Raw genomic sequence first — 18,425 nt, 5'->3', positions numbered from 1 at the left:
GTAATGATAAAAGGGTAAATTTTACACCGTGACTGAAAAGATGCATGAGAAAACTTACTGACGTTACGGACGCTAGTCCCTCGTCGGAGTAAAAGAGCAAATGATGATAGAAATGAGGATGATGATTGTAATAATTATCGATATTTTGATATTCAAACTTGTGTACAACTGAGTACAGTCGACAATTTTTTCCTTTGTCCAATAATTTGTTTAGCAATATTTAGGGTTTATGTAGCTTTTTAATCGCAATTTAGGTTTTATTTGGTTTAAGAGCCTTTCTTTATTAAAGGAAACTAGAAATACCCCGTCACATTCAGAAACGACTGTGCATGCTTAAAAGATTAACCAATAGAATGCTGTTCTCCTTCTAGAGAGTGCGCTCGGGGTATGGTCGCTAATGACGGTGCGTCCAATCCTTGGGCAAAGAAACCAATGAGTATACGGATCTATTTTGGAACTTTATACAGAGATGCAAGTGTTTTATTGCTTTTATTAGCTTAATACATGAAATTTGTTGTAAAATGTCAATACATATTGTTCAAGATTCAGTCACTCATTTGTATTTACAAGATACGGGTAATATGACTAAAAATACTGTAAAGAGTATCAGTGATTGCTAAAAGGAAGAAACCAAAAAGCAAGCAGTTTCGACATCATCTTATTCTGATAACGATGGTCAGGGATGGTCGGGCCGATTTCTTATTGCTTATTTATTGAATTGTTTGCTCGTAATCATATTTTTATTCTTTAGTTGTGGTTTGTTTAGGGTTTTGGTGGGTGGGGTATCTTGGAACGGTATCCTAATCGTCTGTAAAGAGAGAGAGGAATTCTGCCAAGATTCCCTCGCCTAGCGATAGCAGAACTTGGTCTACAAGCATAGTTCAATATCAAATACTTGCTGACACGAGGGCAATTCTCTCCTCCATTTTGCAGCTCGTTAAATCGAGCTCTGACTACACACCCAGGATTATTATTACAGTTTGTACGAAGTTTTGAAACTGTCTCCGAAGCTCCTGGACAAATGATTTTTCCTTTGTCAGATGGGCAGATATCTGTGGACTCTCTTCCCCAGAAGGCCGAGTTCACTCTAACAACCCAGTCAGACGGGCAAGATAACATGGTGTTCTCTGAATCACACAGAATAACTTCATTGTCTTTGGGTACACAGGTATAGTTTACGAGTAGATATTTATTAACGCCATAGCAGTGCTTGTCTTTTTGAAGTAAGTTTGCCTTCCCTTCCAGTAGACAGCTTCCCATTCCTTCACATGATTTCTTTACAATGTCCTGAGTCTCAGGTGCTGTTCCGCAATCTGTAACTGGATCTCCATCCTCAGAAGGGCAGATATCAGCTGACCTCCTGCCCCAAAACACACCCGTCACAGCAATGGATGACCCTGGACTGCAACTTAAGGTTCTCTTTTGACGAGAACAAACCTGAACTCGTTTATCTGGAACAGTTCAAAATACAGTCATTAAAAGCGGGTTGGTAATTGCAGGTAAAGGTAGTTAGAGAGCAAACATGTAAACTAATCATAATGGAGGTAACTCTTCCATCTATATATGAATATAATGCTTGGTCCAAAAATGCATGTTCAACGTGGTTGGCTGAGTCATGATTCAACACACCCTATCAAAAAGAGCAATTGAAACTCTGTATTACATTCGATCTGTGTTAGCTGTGTCAGCTCACCTGCCATCAGATCCAGTGTTGATATGCCTTTTCTTGTATCCATGTTTGTTTCTTCACTCAACGCTGCAGCTAAAAGAAAATAATCTAGACGTTCAGTCGTAAATGACGCACATACAAAACGACAATAGTTGGTTTGTTGCAACATACCTGACCAGCAGTGACCTGCTATCAACACAACAGCAAGAAGATAAGTAACCATGGTGACGATATCCTGTGGATCAAGAGAATGTCACGTGATTAAAGACTTCCAGTTAATACTAATTCTTTGATCAATCAATTCTAATAATATGCATGGTAAATCTAATTTGTATTTTGAGGTCATAGGTAACTGATGGACAAATAAATATACACAATCAAAGTGAACGGCGTTTATCATGAGATACAAAATGGTATCTTCTGTGACTAGATTCAATGTGGTGAACTATCCGAGAACCAACATCGCGCAGCTATGAAATTTTCATTTAAAATGTTATTCTTCTCACAAATTAAGTGACAGCATTGAGCAGTATGCCATAAGCAGATATACTTTTGTTAAACTGAATTGTATCACAAAGAGAAAATGTCGTACGTTAAATATCTTGATCGTACAGCAAAAGAACAAGACACTTGTTATCTTACCTTGAACATCACAGACAGAAACACGGAGTCTCTCAAGATTATTCTCTTCGTTATTGACACATGTTGCTGAATTACAAATTGTTTTGATGGATTATAAGTAAAATATCTGAATGCTTTGTTTTTCTTTGCCTTTTCTTTGTTTTTCTTTGATCAAAGTCAGAGAATGTTTCACCAGATGATGATGAATAATTGATGTTATCCACGTCAAACTGCCGGTGTTAGTCTTGGCCAGTGTCGATAAGCTATTGTCTTATCAGTCTAACAACAGGTACTCAAACCAGATCATAGGCAGCTGATAGATGTTAGACTTGATCTTAGACTTTTAAAATGAGTACTTAAATCAGTGTTGATAATCTTCCACGACTGTAGAATATGAGAAACTTATTACTAATAATTTAAAAAAAAGGATTTATTATTAGATAAAAATAAGTATAAATGAAAAGATTGAAAATACCATTAATGAACACGGGGTGCGTATACAGTCCTTTGACTAAACGTTGTCTTTTGATCGGCTTCATCCCTACGCGCCTAGACCGAAAAAGATCATGGGGATAATTAATTCACAGTTACAGCTGCCGCATACATGTTATCTAACACGTCTTGAGCTCGCTGTTTTCGATCCCATTTAATTTGCTAAAACCATGCCTCGAGCATATGGCAAAGATTTAACGCTGGCGAGCGAGTTGATGCAAGTTCTGGGTAATTTACCCGTTATCCTTTTCGGTCTAGGTGCGTAGGGTAATCCGATCAATGACAACGTTTAGTCAAAGGACTGTATATTACACAGCAATCAACACCACCCCACCACACCCCCAACTCTTACTCTCAACTTGGCGCCACATCTACAATTATTACTACATTATTTTAGCGAAATACATCATTAAGTTTGAGCAGTTTTAATTTCATCAGGACAAGGCAAGGTACAAGACTATACAAGACTTATTCTGTTCACTATCTTTATTCTATATTTCATGATACGTGTTACATATTTAGCGCGGAGAGTTTAAAATCAATAATATTCTACTCGTTTAAAACCATGTGTGACTAAAATCTACTGTTATAGCACCCTCCTTGAAATTATCTCGAATGCGAGGCTAACATGAAAATACTAAAGCCAATGCCACAACGCCACAGACTCCATCGGGTACCATTAACATACTTTAGTACATTACACGGCAAGATGACGTCAGCTAGTATTAAACGGTGGTGTCGTGGAATAGACAGTTGTTTAATCCGCAGTCATTGGTAACCAGAAAGGTTAAAGAAACAGCGTATTTAATGTGAATGCTACAAATGTACTCCATTGGTTTTCATTTTAAGTATTATGTCACCATGGTGACAGTTGCCAGAGCTACAACTAAGCTACTAGTAAATTATTAATACGAGACGTATTGCAAGGCAGGTTAACGCACGTTAGTTGCCGTAGGATATCATATGGGAGAAAGTTTTCTTGTTTTTCTTGTCTTCTTTATCTGGGTTAATGTCAGTTGCTGATATTGGTCTGTTTAAAAAGAGAGCAATTGAAGGACTTGAGACTTTATTCATTTTATCAATCTTTATTATGTGTTAAGTTCATCGTTTAATAGTAGGTTTTTAGTCATAACATTCATTTCTTTCGTTTATGAATTTTTAGCAAAAATTAAAGAGTAATAGTAATAATACTAATAATACTGCTACTAATAAAAATGATAATAATTGATGATGATGGTTATGATCATAATGATGATGATTATAGTGGCTATGATGATGATGGTGACGATGATGATAAAATGTATGTCTTCTAACTTGGCACAAGTGCTTTGCTAATCGGGGAGACCTAAAGTTTGCACACAAGAGTACTAACATTGCTTTACCTTTACTCTAGCCTAGTACTGTTGTTCGTCAATGGAATCCTCTTCTGCATTCGTATCTATAAGTTCAATCGAAACACATTATTACCTTATTTGCCGGAAGTGATTTAAATGTCGAGAACCACGTTACATCATTATTGGAGTAGACTTTGCACTAGAGTTTTTAGATCCCTAACTCTAATGAATCTTAGATCTCCCTACCTTCACTAGCAAAGTTCTTGATCTCTTGTTCAGTTAAAGGTCTTTCCCAGAGGGCGAATTTCTCCATGGACAAAGGCATCCTGTGTTGTACCATGGGTGAGTTATTTGGCTTGCCAATAGTGAAAGTCGTATAAGAATCGTCTGGTCGTGAAACCTTTGTTCCTTTAGCACTTGCTACAGCTTTACCATTGACAAACAGCTTTAAAAGGTTCTTGTTTTCCCAAGTGAATGCAAGATCAAACCATCCCTTTGGTATGTCTTTAGTTTCAAGTTTCCATTGTCGATCTTTGGTACTCAGTATCAAGATATACTTCTTAGCCAGTCTCAAAAGAGCAAATCCACGAGCCTTGGTTGTTTGTCCTCCAGTTGACATAATGTACGCACTAGGTTTACTGTTGATGCTTTCTTGATCGAGTTTGATTCGTGTTATGACAGTCATTCCGTTACCTTGGCATCTTGAAGGATCGCTGAAGCATTTATCTACAAAACACAACAACGCGAAGGTTTAAAACAAAGGTATACAGTGTTCCATACGAGAATACATGCATCTGCCATGATGCGCAGACTTTATCTCTTCATATGCAAGTCGATGGCATTAGAAGATCAAAAGGGTAACGAGGGGTTAGACTCGCTTTTGGAATTGCTAGTCAGGACCTACCTGCGAAGTCACCAAGAGATATCCATCCCTTATGTTTGCCTTTATGCGTTGTTGTGGCAACATTATGTTCTATCTTGGCGCCATCTTCCAGATGTGCAGCTAACCCATGTCGTGAGTCGGTGCTGTCTCCATGTAGTTCGTGATGGAAAGGCCAGTAATAATCTGCTGTGCTAAAGTCCATTGATCCTGAATAAAAAAGATTCAAAATGAAACAAATGAAATGACAAAATACTTTATGCATGTGGAAAAACGAACGTAAGAGCGATTGTCTGGGAAAACATACCTTTCGCTTGGTGCTGGATACCTCCTCTCTTCTTTCCTATAAAATAAATCATCATAATTATTAAAAATACAATATACTAAGGGTGTTGGTGCAATCATTCTACACTTAGAATGATTCTACACTAAGATTAAGCCATGATGTTGATTAACGTTATGCTCACCTCTTCGGCCACTGCGTCTGCCTCCGTATCTACGCCCACGTCCGCGTCTCCCTTTGCCTTTCCTTCTCAAGCCACGTCCACGTCTCCCTTTACCTCTCTTTCTAAAGCGTCCACGTCCACGTCTTCCTTTACCTCTCCTTCTAAAGCCACGTCCACGTCTTCCTTTGCCTCTCCTTCTCAAGCGTCCACGTCCACGTCTTCCTTTGCCTCTCTTTCTAAAGCCACGTCCACGTCTTCCTTTGCCTCTCATTCTAAAGCCACGTCCACGTCTTCCTTTGCCTCTTCTCCTCAAGCCACGTCCACGTCTTCCTTTGCCTCTTTTTCTCAAGCCACGTCCACGTCTTCCTTTGCCTCTCATTCTAAAGCCACGTCCACGTCTTCCTTTGCCTCTCCTTCTCAAGCGTCCACGTCCACGTCTTCCTTTGCCTTTCATTCTAAAGCCACGTCCACGTCTTCCTTTGCCTCTCATTCTAAAGCCACGTCCACGTCTTCCTTTACCTCTTCTTCTCAAGCCACGTCCACGTCTTCCTTTGCCTCTCCTTGTCAAGCCACGTCCACGTCTTCCTTTGCCTCTTCTTCTCAAGCCACGTCCACGTCTTCCTTTGCCTCTCCTTGTCAAGCCACGTCCACGTCTTCCTTTGCCTTTCATTCTAAATCTTTGTTTAACAATTCGTCTGTGTGTACGGAACACTTTCATATGAGCACGTCTATGCTGAGCTATAAGCGCACGAAGTCGTTTTCTGTCTATTTTAAGACGTCTGATCTTTATATTTCGTAGTTTATAGGTTTTGGATGCTAATATCTGTCTCTTCCATACACGTACCCTGTGGTGCATTATACTCAGCTTCTTCCTCAAGTTTCGTCTCAACAGCCTCTTAAACCTCTGGAAGCGGAATCGATGTAGCCGTTGTAGCTTTCTTTGATTTAGCAAAAATTTTCTCTTCTCCTTGATAAGATTGTGGCGCATCATCTTCTTCGTTATTCGATTAATCTTTTTCCTTTGTAAACTTTTCTGGCGCGCATATAAACGTTGCATGTGTTTGAGTTGCCTTTTTGCTTTACGAATTACAGCCTTTTTTCGCATCAAGAACAATTTTCGTAGATCCATTAGCTTTCGCTTTCGTAGTTTCTTACGGCAGTAGATCTCGTCTGTATTGCTTCTTGTTACGAAGGTGTTTTCCAAGGAATGACATTCGGCTCAGCTGAAAAAAACCAGCACGGTTGATCCATTTTTGACGATTACGTAGATTCTTTCTTAGTATTCGCTTCCCATGTCTGAACTGCTTTATTACCCATGCTTTCGCTCTTGTTATTCTTGAAGTAAAAGAGTGTCGGATACGCGCAAATTTCCGAATTTGTACCTTTTTTCTAAATCTCAACTTTCTCAAGTGAGAGTACCAGCGATATCTCATAAAACGCTTTTCTTGAGCCATAACGTAGGTATTGTATCTTTGCTCTTGACGTCGAATGTGAGCAAGATGTCTTCTCTTCTGCCGGTCGAGTTTACGAATTGATTTTCTTAGTTGATGACGCTTTTGGCGAAGTCTTCTATTGTAAAGGACCCTGGCTTGTGCCAGGCGTTTTCGTCGTAATCGTTGTAACTTTTTGTTTCTCGCGCTACGAGCTCTTTTACGTAAACGACGAAGGCGTATTTTTTTTAGACGGTACAGCTTAGCTCTTTGTATCTGACGCTTTCGCTTCAGAAAACGACGCTTCAGCGCTGCCAAGTATCTCTTCCTTTTCAGCTTGCGAAGTCGAAGTATTTTGCGAAGGCGCTGTCTCTGTAGTCGCCGAAGACGAGCAAGGCGTCGTTGTTTAGCCCTCTGCCTTCGTAGGAATTGCTTTAATCTACGCAATTTTCGCTGACGCCTAAGTTTCATCGTTCGGCGCAAAAGAAGCATTCTCTGACGATGAGCAAGGCGTCTTAACTTTGCTCGTCTTCGTAATAACAATTTCATTTTTCGATTGCGTAGTCGTCTAGCTCTAATCAGCGCTGCTCGTTTTCGTTTTCTGGCGAGTTGGCGCAGTCGGCGAAGTTTCTTTTGGCGAAGTTTGGCTAGTAAACGTGCTCTCTTATTACGCAAATGGAAAACGCGCATTTTTTGTAACTGGAACTTACGGGCTCGTTTGACTTGTCTTCTTCGTCGAGCATACACTCTTTTTAGCTTCCTTAAGCGTCTTCTCAGATTGCGTTGGTGAAGCTTTCTTGCTTTTAGAATCTTAAGTCGCTGTAATTTAAGACGACGTGCTAAACGTTTCTGAAGACGCCTACGTCTTTTTAGCAATCGTTTTAATCGCCTAAATTTCTTTCTCAACATCAACTTCTTTTGAAGACGTTGGAATAGTCGGCGACGCCTTCTTCTAATACGCCTGAAGCGAGCAAGCCTTCGTTTTCTCATCATAACCCTTCTCCTATGGAGACGCTTTGCTTGAATCATTAACCTACGGCGGCGTTTTAGGTACATGTTTTTCACCTTTGCTAATGTTTTTCGTCGTAATGCGGCAAGTTTACGGGCTCGAGCTCGGGCTCGACTTTTTCGAAGATTGCGTAATCTCATAGCACGCAGTTTTGCCAGGCGTCCACGTTTGATTTGCCTTCGTCTTCTCTGAGCAAGACGTCTCAGTTGTCTCAATCGTCTTCGCCGTTTGCGCAGAAGCCGTTGCCTTGCTCTACGCTGGCGTCGTTTCAAGGCGAGTTTACGATTCTTTAGATAACGAAGATATCGCTTCAATTTTTGTGTTTTTCCTTTCTTCCTTAAGGCTTTTATTATTTTCCTTGAACGGCGTTTCATTCTTGCAAGTCGCTTTCGCTGACGCCGCAGCTCCTTACGCCTACGTTGTTTGAATTTGCGTAGCTTCTCACGTCTTCGTTTGATATAAAGTTGACGCAATTGTCGTAATCTCTTTTGAATTAATGCTTTACGCCGCCGAGCACGTGCTATAGCGCGTTTACTTCGAAGCCTTTTAATTTTCATTAGACGTAATCGCCTTAAACGTGCTTTCCTTATTCTTCTCTTTTGCTGTCGTAGCCGCTTTCGCAAGGCTTTCTTACGGAGTCGGGCCAAACGCAATCGTCTTATCTTTGCTCTTTTAAGGCGTCTTAGGAAGGATTTTTTCAATTTTTTTAATCGTCTTTTTTGCCTATTTCTCTTGCGCTTGAGAGCTCTGATCTTTCTGGTACGTTTTTTCCTTCTGAGTCTTCTCAAGCGACGCAGCTTATTCAAAAATCGCAACCTTTGTTGCTTCATTTTCTTTTTAAGTAGAGTCTGAATTCGTCGTCTTTTTTGTCTCAATAACTTGCGTGCACGATCTCGCTTGCGTTTTATCTGTTGAAGACGTTTCCGATAAATTCGTTTTGCTTGAGCAAGTCTTTTTTTACGTAAGCGTCTTAGGCGCTTAAGTAATAATACTCTCAGACGATTATTTCTGCCTGGTCGTTTCCTACGGCCAGGTCGTCCTCCACGGCCAGGTCGTCTACGTCCAGGTCGTTTGCGTCCAGGTCGTCCTCCACGGCCAGGTCGTCTACGTCCAGGTCGTCTGCGTCCAGGTCGTCTGCGTCCAGGTCGTTTGCGTCCAGGTCGTCCTCCACGGCCAGGTCGTCTGCGTCCAGGTCGTCTACGTCCAGGTCGTCTGCGTCCAGGTCGTCTGCGTCCAGGTCGTTTGCGTCCAGGTCGTCCTCCACGGCCAGGTCGTCTGCGTCCAGGCCGTCTTCGGCCAGGTCGTCTGCGTCCAGGTCGTCTGCGTCCAGGTCGTCTGCGTCCAGGTCGTCTGCGTCCAGGTCGTCTGCGTCCTGGTCTTCTGCGTCCAGGTCGTCTTCGGCCAGGTCGTCTGCGTCCAGGTCGCCTGCGTCCAGGTCGTCCTCCACGGCTAGGTGGTTTTCGTCCTAGAGAAAACATAAATTCAGCTTCATGAAAAAAGCATGAATATACCGGAATTGTAGCTATATCCAAGACTATAAAATGTTTTTTTTTTCCACAGCTTTATTTGGGAAAACTAATATTACAATGTATTGAATAGAAAAAAAACTAATAGTTACCCAGAAAGGAAAGTCACGAACGGGACACAAGACCCATGCAAGGTGACCACCTCATGAATTGTTGAAATAATTAAACATAAAAATATATGCAAAAAATATAACATTGTACGTAAAAATAAAAATAAGAATGGAAAAATAACTTCATTAAGATAAAACTAGTGTACTTTATGAGGTTAACCTCTATGACAGGGACATTCTCGAGAAGCAGACCAGGTACAAGACCTGTCAATATCAAAAACAGAATCAAGTAAAGAAAAGTAACGTACTGAAATGTGGTTTTTGAAAGTAGCTATACTAGAAAAACATGTAGAAGGAGAAGATTCCAAAGTTTAACGATGCGATTAAAATATGAGGCCTGAAAAGTATTAGAGTTACAGAAAGGAACCTTGAGCATCAATCTAGGATTAAGACAGTTACGTATATTACTATGCTTACTAAAGACGACAAAGTCACTAATGTTAAAGTCAATATGTCCATAATGTAGTACATTGAACAAACTTAAGTTGAACTAAAAAAGAAACAAATATTAAGTTTAACCTTATTTCAAACTTAAACTGGAACCTTTGGATCAAGTGGTTTGACAACCTTTCTTCTCTGTCTCTAAGCAGATCCCTGTAACAGTGGTGTTCCCATTCGTGACGTCACGTTCCAGCTATCAAGAGGGTGCCGAATTTAACGGATATATGACGGATATTTGAAGGGTAAATGGGTCAAAATATTTTTATAACGACGATTGTCTATCTCAATTTAGTAATCAACACAAATTCTAGTTATCGTACAATCTGCTTGTTTTTCTACAGATATCTTAGAGAATTCCCTGCTAAGCAGAGCCTATTTTCCTTTTGTTTTGGTTGAGAGAGAAAAATAGACTCTGCCGATGTAGGACGTTATTTCTGTCGCGCATGCGTGGCGTAACTTAGCAACGCTGTCATGATTTTGACAGCCGCTCTCGTCAAACAATGTTTGGCGCCACGGTGTGTTACATTTGCTCATCCGCACTACATGTAATCGGTTAAAAATCGGTTTTAAGACTGGTTTTGTTCGTCCACGATCGTGGACGGCGGTGTATCAAAGGAGTCTCCTTCCTCCCCGCCTGAAAGAAGGGAGAGAAAGGTAAGAGAGACTCTGCTAGCAGGGAACTTAGAGAAAGGATATGGTTTTAGAAGCTGAATCTTAGAAAGATAGTTTGAGTGCCCAAATACAAATGTCCGACCCGCAACAAAAATTACCCGATAAAGTCAAATATCAACAAATGTTTAGATGAAAATACGAACCAGATTACACAAGACCATAAAACAACTAAATAGGAGGCGGATTCAGCATTTAAAAGCGTTTCAACCTCTAACTTAGCCTTTCTTTTGGTCCATTTTCCAACTGCTATGGCGCTTTACTGATATCGAAAAGAACAAGAATCCTGTAGTAATCCATCGGTTGCTATGATATGACGTGACGTATGGAAACAACATCCTGAAATGCGAGGAAGGAAACAATACATACGACCCCGTCCCTTCTGATCATACGATTTCACTCTTACTTACCTTTGTGAATGGTGTACACACTGTTTGCCCATTTGCCACCTCGTCCTCTTATACCACAGTTCTTAGATCGTCCATATCTCCTGTATTTCTGATGGGATTTTCGACCTGATCGACAGAATCGTCCATTGTAAATTGCAAAAATTTTGAAGCCTTTGCGAAGTGTCGCGCGCATACATCGTTGTATGGCGTTTTTTCCAAAGAAAACACCAAGAAGCCTTGGAAAGTTTCTCTTTACGTTTTCTCTCCAGCAACCACGCTTCTTGATATAATACTTTCGTTTTGGTCTCCTTGGCCGTTTTGGCCGTGAAGGATGTCTTCCTCCGGGTCGTCTGGAATAAGGTCTTGGGCGTCTACCGCTCGGGCGAATTGGTCTGCCTATAATACGTTGAAAAAGATCGAAATCATTATTTTATTCTCTTGGTCAAGGTGGTATTTATCACTCAGATTTTATGTCGTATTTCTATCACGTAAACTCACAAATACCGCAAATATTCATTAATACGTTCTGCAAACACAAAATTTAATACCTGAATGCCTGGTTACGACATCCACTACTTACCATAACAAGCTTTGCGTTTGATAAGACGAACGATATTCAGCATGGATTTAAAATTGGAGGTAAATACACTTGCTCTTCCAGTAGCAATTTGTCTCAGCTGAGTTACGCTGTACTTGGTCCCAGTCCCAACAGCGATTATTCTCACGCCTGCTTTTCGAAGGTTTCTCGATGGCCTAGATACATCATCGTAGGATTTGCCATCGGTCAGTACAATAGCTACTCGAGATCGAGTAGTTTTTCCTCTAAAGAAGAACTTGTGAGCAGTAGTGATGGCTAGCCCAGTCTTGGTTCCTCCTTTGATGTACGGAATTCGGCTCAGACTGTAAAGTACTAATCTCAAGGTTGGTTTTTGTCCAAAGCTGAAGGCACGGAATGCACGTGTATTGTATACCAAAACGGCAACTCTGGTCTTTGAGGGAGATATCTGGAAAGACGAGACGATATGCCTGATGAAATTGATGGTAAGCCTGAAATTCTTTGCTCCAATGCTTCCAGAACCGTCTACGATAAAGGCAAGGTCTATACGTCGACCACAAACTGCAAGGTAAAAAGATAATAACAATATAAACAATAATTAAATACCCTTCAAGCCTGTTTTGCCTGTCTTGCCTAGAAACATCGACACAGTGCATGAGTACGCCGATCTGAAATATGGCGACCAATTTGAATAACTTTTTTTTCTGACTAGGCTCTCATACATGTGAAAACTCTTTATGTCCAAATGAACACGAGGCTGGTCAGTCCAGAACAAAAGCTAATCAACTGGGTCGACATATTTTGATTCGGTGTATATGTCTGTTCAGAATAGTATGAATAAAAGATAACAGATATAAATTAGTTTTCATTTAGGAAGAAGTGAAAACCAGCATTAGAGAACAGACTAATTAAAAAATAAACGCAATGTACCTCGACCGTGGGGCCTGGGACCTGTAGGACAAAAGAAAACAATAGAAAATGTTATCACTCAGTAATATTAGTATTCAAGATTTAATTCATTCTTTTGCCTGATATGTACCAATCAACTGACTTACCTCCTGACGGACGGACAGGCTTAGGTTCTATAATACAAAATATATAAACATTAAATTCATAAACCGAAAGGAGAAAAACTTTCAAATCACAATAGAGGTTTTGCACCATCACCTGATACAATCGTTTTACATGAGAAAGAATTCAATTCCTGAGAGCAAAGGGATTTCACCGTTCTGCCATCTAACCACAGGCAGTCCAAGCTGTATTATGGGCGTCGGCACGTGATAGTGCAAAGCCTCTTTTTGCCACTTTAAAAAAAGAGCAAGAGACTGGCTCGAATTTTGAATTTTAATCTCATTAGAAAAAAAACTTTTGTCATTTCAGCAAGCATCTCAAGATTAGTAAGTCTGGCAAATTTAAACATGATTCAAAGAAAAGAACCAAAATTATTGGCTTTCAAAAGTGTTCCCTGTAACCATACATTCTTTGTAAATTTTGCACACTTTTGAAGGCTTGTTACTCGATTCTTTTTAATGAAACGCGTTCGAATTTCACAGAATTACTAATATGGAGCTGCTTTATCAGATAACAAAATTCTTTGCTAATTAAAATTCAAAACTCGCCTCAGTCTCTTGCTCGTTTCTAAAGTGGCCAATTGGATCAAAAGAGTAAATCTTTGGTTTCACTTACTGAAGCATGCTCTTCGTTTGACCATAGTTGCAATCCTTTGCATGGAGCGGAATGCAGATGTAAAAACAAATCGTCGGTTGGTAGCCATGGTTTGTAGTTCACGCTGCAAGTAGTTTTTGCCAATACCTATACTTATGATACCAACGCCGGCTGCTTTTAGTTTTCTGGCTGGTTCCTTAACGTTGTCTTCTGAACGTCCATCCGTTATTACAATAAGTACCTTTCGTCGAGATCCTCCTCGTTTTCGCCCGTTCAATTTAAACACAACCCTACGAATGAAATTCAGAGCTCGACCGGTATTTGTTCCTCCTCTGACGTAAGGTGCACGTCCAACGGCTTTCATCATTCTGTATTTGCTGTAGTAACGCCTAAGTCCAAATAATACTTGAGGTCGATTAGAGAAAAGCGACACTGATACGTGAGTGAGACGTCGACCAACAGCGAACGATGCAATAAGACGCTGAACAAAGGTGCGCATGCGTGCGTAGTTTCCTTTTCCAAAGTATTCGATACTTCCTGAACTATCCATAAGGATGGCAATGTCGATTCGTGCTCGGCAAACTGTTAAATTAAAATGGCCGAGATAATTAATAGACTTAATCTAAACACAAGCTCAACATTACTGCTTTGCATAGCCGCCATCTTGGTTGAATTAAACCAATGACTTATTGAATTACGCCATCCAACATGGCGTCATACCAAATTAAAAACTTCATACATGATACATACCTCTTCCAGCTGGACTTGGATAAACTTGGCGGGGTAAACGTCCTAGGATACATGCAAAATATATAGTAGCCATGAATAACAAAAGCAGTTTTTTCAAACAAAAAAATGAAACAAGAAGAAAGGTATTTTACCTTGTCCAAAGCACACGTTCTTTCTGGCCCGGATCTGTCGTGCATTGAGTGCCTTGTTGTATATTTGAAGACAAGCAATTCTGCCCTTAAATCGCCTAGGATCCTTTTTACGAGATCCCAGTCGGATTGGGTAATTGGTAGCCAGACGGATCTTACCAATACGTTTCCTAGCCACACGTCTGCCATTGATGTAAACCTCAGCGTATTGAGTATGTCTGTTGTATGTAGCAGCGATGAACTTCCATTTATTTGGTTCCATTCTCTTAGAGATCAAGGGTCTTGTCAGGACACGTCCTCTTCTTCTGGTGAATCGAACAAACACTGCTGTACGTGACACCATCCAAATATGGACACCCCACCCTGAAGGATGGAAGTTCACTATTGGACCTGGTTTTCCCTGAGTATACACCCACGTCAAGATAGAAATGGAATTAACGGGATCAATTCCACCATTGTTAGGAATCTCGATATAACTCTTTGACTTTCCAAAGAACTGGTACGAGCTCTTTCGTCGGCCGTCGGGACCTGGAGCTGGTCTAACTCCAACCAATTTGGCAGGTTTGTTTCTCCTTCTTCCAACATCCCGTCCACGGGTGCGAGAATTGAACGGGAAAACTGCAAGCGGTGTGAGAGACTCTAAAGACAAAAAGAAATGTCAGATCAATCATTTAGTAACAGAAATCTAATTAAGAGTAAATGGTTTAGAAATCTAATTAAAGGATAGAGGCCATTTACCTCGGATTGGTCGAACCCTGGTAGGACGTCGAGTTGGACGGCCAATTGGTTTTTTAGTAGGAGCCGGACGATCTGATATGACGAGAACAAATAGCAATGAGTAATTATTAAGCAAGCTTTCTTATAATTATGAACTTTAATTATCAATGGTTGCTACTTACAGTCACTGCAGGCAAGTCTTGCTGCGACGATCTGTCTTCTGGTCAGTGGTTTTTTATAGACCTGCAGACATGATATTCTACCCTTGAAGTACTTTTTGTTGCCTAAACGAGCTCCCATGCGAGCAGGATAGTTGGTAGCAAGCTTAAACCGACCCACTCTCTGCCTTGCTACAAGTCGACCATTCTTCCAGATAGAGGCATATCCTGTTTTTGGATCGTATTTAGCACCTATAAATTGCCATTTCCTTGGCTGAAGGACACGTCTCTGTATCATAGGAGTCTTTTTTCTTCCTACTCGTCTAGGGAACATAGCGGAGAGAATTCTGCCTTGTCGTCCTCTTGCCCACAGCTGTACGCCATCTCCATTGGGATGGAAGTTGAAGATAGGTCCAGGGCGTCCTTCTGGATAGATCCAGGCAAGAATGGTAATAGAATCTTGAGTATCCAGTCCACCACGGTTAGGGAATTGAATAAAACTGTTTCCTTTTCCTAAGAATCGAGTGGAGCCACCAGGCCTTCCATATGGACCTCGCGTGTAGCGGACATTACGGAGTCTGGCTGATGGGTTTCGTTTTTTCAGATCCTTACCGCGCGTTCCTTGGTTGAGTGGGAACAGTGCAGCGGGTTTGGGAAGACCTTTTGAACAAGATACAATAGACAACTTACAGTTAAAAAAGCAAGAACTCTAGTACGTTAAAGTATTATACATTGTATGACTTACGTGTCGTCGATGGGGGAGGTCTTCGGGTTGGTCCAACTCCTAATTGTAAACAACATAAGTAACACATAAGAAAATACTAAAAAACCCAGAGGAAAGAGAGAAAAGGAGCCTAGCAACGATACTGACTAACATAATATTTCCACAAAATGTGTTTAATTACTTTTATTACATTTGATTATCCAATGAGAATGATATCGATGATGATCAAACAAAAACTGCTTCGAAAATAGTTTTCCATCAGTTTACGTAGATATTTTTTTAGTGATTGATTTTCAAATCTCTGGCTGTTAAATTGTTTGGGCACCCGCACAGATAATGTACAGACAAACTCACCTTTTCTGAAGCAAAATCGTTTTCTTTTTGCCATTTCACTTGGTTTCAGAACATAGTTAAAGACTTGGAAACAAGAGAGTTTTCCCTTGAAGTATCTCTTATCACCGATACGAGCTCCCATTCTGATTGGATAGTTGGTAGCAAGGCGGAATCTTCCAATATACTTTTTCTTTACACGACGAGAGTTCACATACAACGATGCAACTCCAGTACGCTTGCTGTAGGAAGCACCAATATATGCCCATCGTCCAGGTTTCAAGCGACGGTATACCAAAGGAGGTGTGGATCGACGGCCTTTCCTCTTGATGAACCTAATAAATAATCTATTAGGCCTAATATACCACCAGTGTACTCCCCAGCCATTAGGATGGAAGTTAGCGATCGGTCCTGATTGTCCGTATGGATTAATCCAAGCAATCATAGTGATGGCATCTTTTGTATCAAGAGGTCCTCTATTGGGGAATGTGACGTAGCTGTTTGGTTTTCCCTTGAAGAAGAGAGAGCTTCCAGGTATGCCATCTGGTCCTCGTGCTGGTACCACGTCACCAAGACGTGCTGGTAAGTTGTTACTCGAAATATCCTTGCCTTGAGTATCGGTATTAAGTGGGTACGCAGCGATGAGACGTTTGGGTTCTAAAATACAAGACAAAAATTCAGTTGTTGCCTGGTAACAGATAAGATGATCAACAAAAGAATAGTTTGAAGGAGAAAAAAAACTTTTTAAAAGATTCGTTATAAATCAATGATTGATTACCTGTCAGGCATGGTTTGGACGAGGCTTTAATTGTTGGGTGTGCTCCTATGACAGATCGAAAAACAATTTACCATTAGTGGCTGGCTTGATATTTCTCTATAAAATAATTTTAAAACGCTTCTTTACTTACTGGATCCAAAGCACTTGCTTCTTGCGTTAAAGACCTGGCGAGCTGTCAAAGCCACATCGAAAATCTGCAGGCAAGATATTCGACCGCGGTATCGCTCTTTATTGCCTGGCTTAGCACCAATCACAACGGGGTAATTGGTAGCCAAATCAAAAATACCGATCTTCTTTTTGGTAACGAGTTTTTTATTGATGTAGAGAGCTGCTATACCGGTCTTTTTGTCATAGGTTGTACTAATGTAGTTCCATTTCCATTTGGTAATCTTTCCTGCCAGGTATGGCAATAATCGTCTAGGAGATCGTGTGACATACTGCACCATTAAGATGTTAGGCTTAATAAACCAGATCTTAACACCTTCACCACTTGGATCGTAATGGAGGATCGGACCTGGACCCTTGGGGTACACCCACATGATAATCGAGATGGAATGCATGACATCAAGGCGACCAAAGTTAGGAATCTTAATGTAGCTGTCTGGGCGTCCTTCAAGCTCGAAAGAGCCCCCTGGACGTTTATCAGGACCAGGAGCTGGTCTTACCAAAGTCATAAAGGCAGGAGGGTTTCTGTTGAGCAGTTCACGGTTTGTAAAACTGCCATCGAATGGGTACAAGATAACAGGACGAGGTGGACCTGCAACATCATAATAATGACAATGTTAGGCATTGTTCATTAAAGAAGAATATTGTAAAAGCTAAAGCTGTACCTTTAGGTTTAGTGACTGGTGCTTTAGTTGGACGTGATTTGGTTGTCTCATAATAATGACAATGTTAGGCATTGTTCATTAAAGAAGAATATTGTAAAAGCTAAAGCTGTACCTTTAGGTTTAGTGACTGGTGCTTTAGTTGGACGTGGTTTGGTTGTCGGTGGAACTGGGACTAAAATATAGAGAACAAAGATTAGATTTGATGACAATTAAGACCTTAACGAGACAATGATGACCTCAACTAGACAATGATGACCTCAACTAGACAATGATGACCTCAACTAGACAATGATGACCTTAACGAGACAATGATGACCTCAACTAGACAATGATGACCTCAACTAGACAATGATGACCTCAACTAGACAATGATGACCTCAACTAGACAATGATGACCTCAACTAGACAATGATGACCTCAACTAGACAATGATGACCTCAACTAGACAATGATGACCTTAACGAGACAATGATGATCTCAACGAGACAATGATGACCTCAACTAGACAATGATGACCTTAACGAGACAATGATGACCTTAACGAGACAATGATGACCTTAACGAGACAATGATGACCTTAACGAGACAATGATGACCTTAACGAGACAATGATGACCTTAACGAGACAATGATGACCTTAACGAGACAATGATGACCTTAACGAGACAATGATGACCTCAACTAGACAATGATGACCTCAACTAGACAATGATGACCTTAACGAGACAATGATGACCTTAACGAGACAATGATGACTTCAACTAGACAATGAC

General features: G+C 40.7%; 2 protein-coding genes across 2 annotated transcripts in view; both read right to left on the bottom strand.

Moving 5' to 3' along the window:
* Window positions 1–458: 458 nt before the first annotated feature.
* Window positions 459–3,021, bottom strand: LOC148909905 (protein eva-1 homolog C-like). Its single transcript, XM_089032225.1, has 5 exons — window positions 2,766–3,021; window positions 2,312–2,674; window positions 1,841–1,904; window positions 1,694–1,762; window positions 459–1,451 (listed from the first exon to the last, which is right to left on the bottom strand). The coding sequence occupies exons 2-5, from the start codon at window positions 2,318–2,320 to the stop codon at window positions 763–765; spliced, it is 831 nt and encodes a 276-aa protein (XP_088888351.1). The 5' UTR covers window positions 2,321–2,674; window positions 2,766–3,021; the 3' UTR covers window positions 459–762.
* A 229-nt stretch (window positions 3,022–3,250) lies between these two features.
* The window catches only part of LOC116289639 (uncharacterized), a 33,147-nt gene continuing 17,972 nt past the window's right edge, over window positions 3,251–18,425 (bottom strand). Inside the window, 21 exon segments of the mRNA XM_089032456.1 lie at window positions 3,251–3,812; window positions 4,165–4,220; window positions 4,363–4,842; window positions 5,021–5,206; window positions 5,304–5,339; window positions 5,464–6,594; window positions 6,596–9,346; window positions 11,038–11,412; window positions 11,597–12,133; window positions 12,503–12,523; window positions 12,628–12,654; window positions 13,259–13,819; window positions 13,988–14,029; window positions 14,119–14,754; window positions 14,854–14,925; window positions 15,015–15,650; window positions 15,736–15,774; window positions 16,069–16,701; window positions 16,823–16,867; window positions 16,953–17,579; window positions 17,765–17,824. Coding sequence (XP_088888582.1) covers window positions 4,177–4,220; window positions 4,363–4,842; window positions 5,021–5,206; window positions 5,304–5,339; window positions 5,464–6,594; window positions 6,596–9,346; window positions 11,038–11,412; window positions 11,597–12,133; window positions 12,503–12,523; window positions 12,628–12,654; window positions 13,259–13,819; window positions 13,988–14,029; window positions 14,119–14,754; window positions 14,854–14,925; window positions 15,015–15,650; window positions 15,736–15,774; window positions 16,069–16,701; window positions 16,823–16,867; window positions 16,953–17,579; window positions 17,765–17,824 — 8,939 coding nt within the window. The 3' untranslated portion in view covers window positions 3,251–3,812; window positions 4,165–4,176.

The sequence above is a fragment of the Actinia tenebrosa genome, unplaced genomic scaffold (genome assembly GCF_029948245.1).
Source record: "Actinia tenebrosa isolate PJP-AT-01 unplaced genomic scaffold, QUT_ActTen_1.0 PGA_scaffold1__47_contigs__length_23844297, whole genome shotgun sequence".
Lineage (NCBI taxonomy): Eukaryota > Metazoa > Cnidaria > Anthozoa > Actiniaria > Actiniidae > Actinia > Actinia tenebrosa.
The sequence above is the reverse complement of the archived record's forward strand: the minus strand, read 5'-3'. Positions and strand labels throughout refer to the sequence as shown.

What these genes read in the sequence shown, in the direction of transcription:
- LOC148909905 (XM_089032225.1), bottom strand. An exon ending in AGCAGGTCACTGCTGGTCAG is followed by an intron (nt 1,763 to 1,840) that starts GTATGTTGCAAC and finishes ATTTTCTTTTAG; the next exon opens with CTGCAGCGTTGAGTGAAGAA. An exon ending in AACACTGGATCTGATGGCAG is followed by an intron (nt 1,452 to 1,693) that starts GTGAGCTGACAC and finishes GAACTGTTCCAG; the next exon opens with ATAAACGAGTTCAGGTTTGT.